General features: G+C 45.5%; 1 protein-coding gene across 3 annotated transcripts in view; it reads left to right on the top strand.

Moving 5' to 3' along the window:
* Positions 1–9280, top strand: part of larp1 (La ribonucleoprotein 1, translational regulator) — a 43081-nt gene extending 33801 nt beyond the window's left edge. For all 3 annotated transcript variants that reach the window (XM_015010286.2, XM_015010287.2, XM_015010285.2), the window contains 11 exons: positions 361–527; positions 1637–1732; positions 2379–2705; positions 3978–4101; positions 4375–4580; positions 4650–4756; positions 5080–5237; positions 5306–5450; positions 5521–5630; positions 6179–6306; positions 7208–9280. In XM_015010286.2, coding sequence (XP_014865772.2) covers positions 361–527; positions 1637–1732; positions 2379–2705; positions 3978–4101; positions 4375–4580; positions 4650–4756; positions 5080–5237; positions 5306–5450; positions 5521–5630; positions 6179–6306; positions 7208–7429 — 1790 coding nt within the window. In that variant the 3' untranslated portion in view covers positions 7430–9280. The remainder of the gene's footprint in view (positions 1–360; positions 528–1636; positions 1733–2378; positions 2706–3977; positions 4102–4374; positions 4581–4649; positions 4757–5079; positions 5238–5305; positions 5451–5520; positions 5631–6178; positions 6307–7207) is intronic.
* The last annotated feature ends 11 nt before the right edge of the window (positions 9281–9291 follow it).

Genomic DNA, 9291 nt, shown 5'->3' with positions numbered 1-9291 from the left:
GCAGATGCTAACTAGCAGCTAACATAGCTAGCTTTTCTTTTTGTATGGTCTCATATATTTAATGTCGTTTGGTTTTCTTTGGGGGTTTTTTGTTCTGTGGCTCAAGGCAGTTGAGGCTATCGCTAACTAGCTGCTGATATGCCCATGCTAACTAGCTAGCTATGGACACAATAAAGCTAACTAGTTAGCTAGCTAGCTCTTTTTGTCCATAAGTATAAATTTATTGCCGGCTGGATAAGGTTTGAGTTGGGGAAACCGGAAACCTGCAGGAACCTGAATTCCAGGAGTTCTTAGTTTTTAAAGTGTTTGATGAAAATGTTCATGATGTGATATTTAAACCTGACTGTGTTTCTGCTGCAGGATCGTCCAGATCTTCCACTCCGGTGCACCAGCAGACCAAACCCGACGGAGACGTGTCCAACCTGAAGACGATGCCCAAAGGCCTCTCAGCCAGCCTGCCAGACCTCGACTCCGAGTCCTGGATCGAGGTGAAGAAGAGACCCAGACCTTCGCCCGCCAGACCCAAGGTACCAGACATGACGAGCTCCTCCATGACGAGCTCCTGAATAACGAGCTCCTCCATGACGAGTTCCTCCATGACGAGCTCCTGAATAACGAGCTCCTCCATGACGAGTTCCTCCATGACGAGCTCCTTCTTAACGAGTTCCTCCATGACGAGCTCCTCCATGACGAGCTCCTCCATGACGAGCTCCTTCTTAACGAGCTCCTTCTTAACGAGTTCCTCCATGACGAGCTCCTCCATGACGAGCTCCTCCATGACGAGCTCCTTCTTAACGAGCTCCTTCTTAACGAGTTCCTCCATGACGAGCTCCTCCATGACGAGCTCCTTCTTAACGAGCTCCTTCTTAACGAGCTCCTTCTTAACGAGTTCCTCCATGACGAGCTCCTTCTTAACGAGTTCCTCCTTGACGAGTTCCTCCATGACGAGCTCCTCCATGACGAGCTCCTTCTTAACGAGCTCCTTCTTAACGAGCTCCTCCATGACGAGCTCCTTCTTAACGAGCTCCTCCTTGACGAGCTCCTTCTTAACGAGCTCCTTCTTAACGAGCTCCTTCTTAACGAGTTCCTCCATGACGAGCTCCTTCTTAACGAGCTCCTCCATGACGAGCTCCTCCATGACGAGCTCCTCCATGACGAGCTCCTTCTTAACGAGCTCCTTCTTAACGAGCTCCTCCATGACGAGCTCCTCCATGACGAGCTCCTCCATGACGAGCTCCTCCATGACGAGCTCCTTCTTAACGAGCTCCTTCTTAACGAGCTCCTTCTTAACGAGCTCCTCCATGACGAGCTCCTCCATGACGAGCTCCTTCTTAACGAGCTCCTCCATGACGAGCTCCTCCATGACGAGCTCCTTCTTAACGAGCTCCTCCATGACGAGCTCCTTCTTAACGAGCTCCTTCTTAACGAGCTCCTCCATGACGAGCTCCTCCATGACGAGCTCCTCCTTGACGAGCTCCTCCTTGACGAGCTCCAGGACTCCTGCTTTAAACACATCTATCTATTTCTTAAAGAGTAAAGTCAGTTATCATCCTATGTATTATTTTTCATTATTTTCCATAAATCCATGCAGTCCAGGTGAGTTTTTGTCCTTCATCTCGTCTCCTCCATGTTTCAGGCTCTCTCGCTGCAGCAGAGGGAAAAAGACGATTCGCTGCGATCTCCACTGCCGCCGTCCGGCTCCTCGCCGGCGCCGCTGACCGCTGGAACCAAGGTGGGAAATTAATAACTAGTAACTGGTTTTAATGGCTGAAAACTGGGAGGCGACGGCGTGAAATCGGAAAGAAAAGATTTCTCATTTTCTGAAAAAGTTTGTAAAAAAGAAAAAGATTTTTCCAGATTTCCAGACAAACTTTGCTCGACGACTGCAGTTATTTTTTACACTGATTCGCCTGCAGATGATTATATTATTTCTATTATTACTATTGTAGGAGAATTTTAAAAATGAGATCCTGTCATTCAAGAAATGAATCTGCATTAATAAACCTAAAATAAAATAAAACTGATTTATTATCTTTGATTTGAACATTTTTCCCATCAATGTTTTGGTTTGTAAAAACCATAAATGCTTCATTTCACCGTCTGGTTTGTCAGTAAATTGTTGGTTAAAATGTTTTTCATTCAGAGCAGAGTTGGATAGTAACTAGGTACCTTTACTTCAGTGACTTTTTGAAAAAGTATTTTTACTACACTGTACTTTTTACTTTTACTTGAGTACAATGTAGTGAAAATTCTCCTAAAAAAGATTTTTTCCTAAAGGTAAATGTGACTCTTTGTCTCTTTGTTCTTCTTAAAATGTTCGTGATGAAACATGGACGCGTTGTGAACATTTTGGATGTTTTCTGTTGGTTCCGGATCAGGACGGCGCCGAGCCGGACGAGCCGGAGGAGCTGGACTTCATGTTCGACGAGGAGATGGAGCAGATGGACGGCCGGCGCAACACCTTCACCGACTGGTCGGACGAGGACTCGGACTGCGAGCTGGACGACCACGACGTCAACAAGATCCTGATCGTCACGCAAACGCCGCCGTACCTGCGGAAGCACCCGGGCGGCGACCGCACCGGCCACCACACGTCACGCGCCAAGCTGACCAGCGAGCTGGCCAAGGTCATCAACGACGGCCTCTTCTACTACGAGCAGGACCTGTGGGACGACAAGTACGAGCCGGAGTACGCCACCATCAAGGTGAGCTCCGCTCTCGGAAGCGCAGCCGGCCGTCATCCTGCACGTCTAGAACTACAACATGCTGGAGTTACAGATGAGGTTCCTTCTGTCTCATGTTCATTAATCCATTTATTAGCCATTCAGATTTTCATTCTAATTAGGTTACCCAATCAATGTTTACATGCTTTCACATTTTCTGCTCCTAAAAATGAACCAAAATATGAAAAACTAAACTAAACCATAATTAACTAATAAAAGCTGGAAAACAAAAAGTCGAAACGAAATACAACTAAACTGTAAACTATTAGTCAGTTAAACTGATTGATCAGATTTTTGTTTTTTGAAGGTTTAATTTTTGGATGATGTGGATTTTTTCCTGGGTTTCCATAGTTACAAGTGATGTCACACCCAGGGCGGCCATCTTGTTTATTTGGACTAAATTCGGGTCAGAATACGATTATTTCCATTTTATTTTCCAGAAAAAGTCTGAACAATAAAGTCAAAGAATATTTCATGTCATCATTCAGGACAAACCTGAATTTGTTTCCTAAATAAAATCAGGAGAATAAACTTTATGAAAACATGAAAATCAAAATAAATTAAAATAATCTTAAGCATCTTCTGAAGTTATACTTTGGTATAAGTTGTAGACATAATTCATCTAAAGACATCAGCATCAAACTCAGTAGCAGGAAATGATTGAGTCTGTTTGTGACATCACATCCTGGTAACTGATCCGTTTTCCTCATTGAAACTTTTTCTAATATTATGTTTTTATATTTTTATGATCAAATATTTCCTGCAGCCTTAGCGCTCACTGAACGGATGATTGAAATAAAAGCCAGGTTTTTATTTCCTGCCGTTTGAAATTCCCCTTTTAGAAAAGACAGTGAGAAATAAAGCAGAAAGAGTCAGGTCTTTTATTTTGAAGGTGTGTCGGAGCTTTTCTTTTCTGTTTTGGAGGCGTTTCTGCCGCAGACCAGAGGACTCTGTGGATCACTAGCTGAAACCCGGAGCGCTGCTCTTAGTTCTGTTCTGCTTTGTTGGCCCATTGTTTGACCGCCACGTGTTCCCGCCGTACGTCCAGCGCCCCACGGACCAGAGGTTTATAAGCCGCCTGTGCGGCCCGGAGGTGTTCAGCTGCCGGTTCAAACGGGAAGCAGGCCGTTCTGCCGGGTCGGGTCCGGTACCAGCGGTACCAGCGTTTTGGGTCGCTGTGATTTACTGATGATCCTTACGGCCCTCTGGGCTTAAAACCGACTGAAATTCATTTTTTGTGTCGTATTTTTGCAGCAAGAGGTCGAAAACTTCAAGAAGGTTCATCTGATCAGCCGTGAACAGTTCGACTGCCTGACCCCTGAACCCCCGGTTGACCCCAACCAGGAAGTGCCGCCAGGGCCGCCCCGCCCCCAGCAGAGTAAGAAAACAGCCGCCTGGATTTGGGGTCATTTATTCTTTTCATATTGTATTTTATAACATTTTAGGACCAATAAATTCCGACTTTTTGTTGATTTCCGATTTTTCTGTCGGATTTCCAATGTTTTTCCTGAGAATTGGGATTTCTCTTCTTGGAATTCAGACTCTTTTTTTTTTTTTTTTTTCAGAATTTGGATTTTATTTCCCAGAATTATTGATTGAACTCAGACTCGTTTTTCCAGTGACCTCACTTCCTGTTCCTCTCCGTTTCCAGTCCCCACAGACGCTCTGGCAAACAAACTGTTCGGTGTTCCCGATCCGTCCTCCACGGCGCGTTCGCTGCCCACCACCGTGCCCGAGTCTCCCAACTACCGCAGCGCCCGGACGCCCCGCACGCCGCGCACGCCCCACAGGAAGGACGCCGCCATGACGCCGCGCTTCTACCCGGTGGTGAAGGAGAGCCGGCCGGTCGACGCCAAGGCAAGACGAAGAAACTCGGAGTTTGACGAGGAAATTTGATCCGAGTCTTACGGGTTTCGTCTGTTTCAGACGCCGAGGAAGAGGAAGACCCGGCACAGCTCCAACCCTCCTCTGGAGTGCCATGTGGGCTGGGTGATGGACTCCAGGGAGCACCGCTCCCGCACCGCCTCCGTCAGGTGAGACTCACACCTGCTCAGGTACGCAGGAAGTGCTGGCTTAACAGAGAGGAAACAAGCTGTTAGGTTTTCATGGAAAACGAACCTCAGAGTCTTTCTGTGGTTTGTGTTGACGGCTTGACGTTGTGTTGCCCCGCCCCCCGGTGTTGTCCCGCCCCATTGTGTTGCCCCGCCCCCCCCGATGTTGCCCCGCCCCGTTGTGTTGCCCCGCCCCCCGGTGTTGTCCCGCCCCCTGGTATTGCCCCGCCCCCCCGTTGTGTTGCCCCGCCCCCCTGGTGTTGCCCCGCTCCCTGGTGTTGACGGCTGTTGCCCCGCCCCTCCAGCTCCAACGCCAGCCCGTCTGAAGGGACGCCCGCCCTCGGCGCCGTCGGCTGCACGCCGCAGTCGCTGCCGAAGTTCCAGCATCCGTCACACGAGCTGCTGAAGGAGAACGGCTTCACGCAACACGTCTATCACAAGTACCGCCGCCGCTGCCTGAACGGTAAGCCGCCCTCGCCGCCGCCTTCTGGCGATTGGCGACCTGAACACTGTTTTCTTCGCCCATCGCAGAGAGGAAGCGGCTGGGAATCGGCCAATCGCAGGAGATGAACACGCTGTTCCGGTTCTGGTCGTTCTTCCTGCGGGATCATTTCAACAGGAAGATGTACGAGGAGTTCAGGCAGCTGGTGGTGGAGGACGGCAAGGAGGGCTACAGGTAGCGGTCGCTCCGCAGCGCCTCATTGGCTGGTGCGGGGCGGCGCGTTCTGATTGGCTGTGTGCTGCAGGTACGGTTTGGAGTGCCTGTTCCGGTACTACAGCTACGGCCTGGAGAGGAAGTTCAGACCCGATATCTTCAAGGACTTCCAGGAGGAAACCATGAAAGATTACGAAGCAGGTCAGGAAACAAATTAATCACGATTAATCGATTGATTTAGTTATGGATTAATCATTAACTGGGGCAGAAATAAAAACATTTTGCATTTAAAATGAAAAAATCTTTATTGTCTGTAAAGATTTTCCACCAAAAATTCTTCAAATGACAAATTTATCTTCACCTGGATCAAATTCTGATAAAACAAAAAAAATCTTTTAATCAGTTAATCCAATAAATAATCCCAGATAATTTCTCCACTGGACTGATTCTCAGTTCAAGTTTTCTCAGGTAGAAATATTTTTAGGTTCATCTTTTGCTACAAACATTCACTAAATGAATATGTATAGTATGTATTCTATTTTATAAAATAAAATGTTTTTATTGAAAAACTGTTAAATCTGCTAAATGTGACAATTTTTAATCAGATTGATCGATTACTAGAATAACTGTTCAGCTCCGTAAACAATTAAAAAACACATGTATCATTTTCAGTGTCGCATTAAATCCCATGAAATGAACTTTCCAGTTTATCTAACGAGTTCTGGATGCTGTCCTCTGCCGGGTCTCAGGTCAGCTGTACGGGCTGGAGAAGTTCTGGGCTTTCCTCAAATACTCCAAAGCCAAGAACCTGGAGATCGAACCCAAACTGCAGGAATGTCTGAGCAAGTTCAAACGCCTGGAGGACTTCAGGATCGACGTGAGTAAACAGCAGAAGAAGAAGGCCGACTCCGCGCCAGTGATCGATTAGGAAAATTCCTTAAAGCAGTTTAATATCATCCAGATCAAAAAGAGCAATGATGTGGAAAAAATAGGAAATATTTTCATCTTAAAAGAAGGAATTTAATAATTTGCCGACATTTTCTCATCTTTTTGCTAGCATAAGTGGCTACTACAGAACAGGACCGTTAATTTATCCAATTAGTCATCAGAATAATCCAGATAATCCTCCATCAGCTTGTCTGTACATCCTGGAAAAGTATTAAATTCATGTATTTAAAATTGAGGCCTTAAAATGTCTTAAATTCATTTTTAAGTTGTCCTTAAATAGGGTTAATTACAGGTCTTAAATTTTGAGATGGCAGCACTAATGTCTCCAGAATTGTACAGAACAAAGTATTCAATGAGAATATTTCATTCATTCAGATCTAGGATGTGTTATTTGAGTGTTCCCTTTATTTTTTTGAGCAGTGGTAAATATATATATATATATATATATATATATATATATATATATATATATATATTTATTTATTTTGTAGATTTGTTGTGATGCGGGTGGATTTAAAAGTCTTAAAATCATGTTGATAAAAATTTCCTAAATTTAAAAAATGTAGGTCAGAAATCTTCATCACAGATCTTAAATTTTGTCAGGATTATTTAATGTCAAGTATTTTTTTTATTTTTTTGTCTTCAGGTAATAAAGGCTACAGTTAGCATCCTGCTTTCTAGCTAGCTTTATATACATTTGCTATTTTGTACAGGTCTTAAATTTAATTTAAAATGTTGTTAAAAGTCTTAGATTTGAGTTGCTGGAGGCGGCAGAAACCCTGAATCCTGAGTCATTTCTTCACTTCCTGAAGCGTTTTGTCCTCTTCCAGCCTCCGATGGACGACGGCGGACGCAGGAGACACCCGTCCAGCGGAGACGGCCGGCGCCGCCACCCCTCCCAGCCCTCCAGCCGGCCCCACAGCCAGGCCAGCGCCGCCGCCCCTCCCACACCCGTTGCTGCTGCTGCCGGCTCCTCAGCCAAGGACGTTGCCAAACCCGCCAACCAGAACCAGAGAGCCGCTGCAGAACCGGACGCCAAAACACTGAAGTAACTGTGGCGCGGTTCTACAGGGACCGAGCCGAGCGGGTCCGCCTGGCGCCGGAGGGGAGGGGCGCTTCATTCGTTCATCTGATCAGTTTCAGAACAAAAACTGTTGATTTTGATTTCTCTCTAGAGGTTTAAATTTGTGGATAAATCACTGAAGAACGAGTTTCCCCCCCACCGCTCCGTCTGGAAGGTTCTGTCTCCTCGTCCCGGACCAGACCGGACCAGACCGGTTCCTCAGCCTGAGATGAATCTGATTCACGGCCAGATAAAAGCAGAGACTCACTGCGTCAGGCTGTGAATGTTGCCTTATTTTGATGGTTTTTCTGTCGCTGTTACCATGGTTACCACGGTGGCCTGTTCCAGCAGCGGCCACCAGGTGGTGCTGCCGGGTTTCCCATCCGTCTGAACCGTCTTCCTTCTGTTACTGAGGTTTAAAGATGGCCGCCTTCTGGCTCCTCCTCCTTCCATCAGTCAGCAACGCTAAGCCACCGGACCCAGAACCGGATCCAGAACCGGATCTGATGATGTCGTCGTGTAAATGTGAACAGATGACGATCAGCAGATTCTTTATTTTCCGTGTCTTTAACTCTTTAGTTTAAATTTCTTTTGTTTAATTTGTTTTGCTTTGGTTAGAACAGAGGAACTTTAACACAAAAGGGAAAATCGACTTTTCGTGATCAAATCTGATTATTTTTAGTTAAAACCTCCAAATGGGTAAAAAAATATCAGCAAGACAGACTAATTATTAAATCTCTTCAGATAATTTCTGTCTGGTAAATTCTTTTAAAAAAACAAAATGTTGAGGTATGAATTAGATATTTGTACATTTTTGTGAGAAACTTGAGAGAAAACATAAAATGTTGACAAAAGGAGCAAATGAATAAATTAGAATATGATCTTTATGTCGGTAATGTGATTCTAAAAGTCCAGATTCATTACATGCAGTGAAACATTTTAACTTTTTGTGGCTCTCAGAAAATTTAAAGATTATATTAGAGCTATTTAAAAAACAACATTTTTAATTCTTATGTGAATTTTGTGTCCATTTACTGAATCAACAGTCCAGACTCCGACTCCTCAAACTGCAAAGGATAAATATAAATTTACTTCCCAATCAAAAGACGATTCTCCACAATTCTCTGAAATTATTTTTTTTAATCTGCTGCACTTTTTCCTTCCCCACGACTTTCCATTAACATGCTTGCATACAGCAATCAGAATCGCTTTTTGTTTTTTTACTATTTAAATTTCCTGAGAAGCTGAATTTTTAAATTTTATGTTTTTGGCTGTGACCTTTGACATTAACCGGATTGTGTTGAATATGGAAAAAGCAGAGACTCTGTCCTGATTGGCTGATTCCTGGTGATGAAGGTCATTCTGAAGGTCGCGTTCTGCCGTCTGGGTTTTTTTTTTTTTTTTTTTTTCTTCCCCCAGTCTCTGTTGGACGTAAAAATGGGAAAACTTCCTCTTCCTCCCAGCTCATCCTCTTCCTCAGAGCCTCCCGCTTATGTGGCGGGAAGAATCCATCTGCTGCTAGCTGCCGCTGGACACCAGGGGGCGCCGCTGCCGCCGCTGGACACCAGGGGGCGCCGCTGGACACCAGGGGGCGCCGCTGCCGCCACTGGACACCAGGGGGCGCCGCTGGACACCAGGGGGCGCCGCTGGTCACCAGGGGGCGCCGCTGCCGCCGCCCGCTCAGTCGGGTGTGAGAACAGAAAGACTGGAGATCCGGACGGAAAACTTGGCTGCTTATGAGACTGAAAAGGACAAAAGTTTCCATGAAGCCATATGAATAAGAACTACCTGAACCATCTAATATTTCCTTTGGCTTGTTATGAGGAAAAAAATATGAAAACGAGGATAAAA

Source organism: Poecilia mexicana, unplaced genomic scaffold, assembly GCF_051168715.1.
Source record: "Poecilia mexicana isolate PSO_F unplaced genomic scaffold, ASM5116871v1 scaffold_14, whole genome shotgun sequence".
Classification (NCBI taxonomy): Eukaryota; Metazoa; Chordata; class Actinopteri; order Cyprinodontiformes; family Poeciliidae; genus Poecilia; species Poecilia mexicana.
This window is presented reverse-complemented; position numbering and strand designations above follow the sequence as displayed.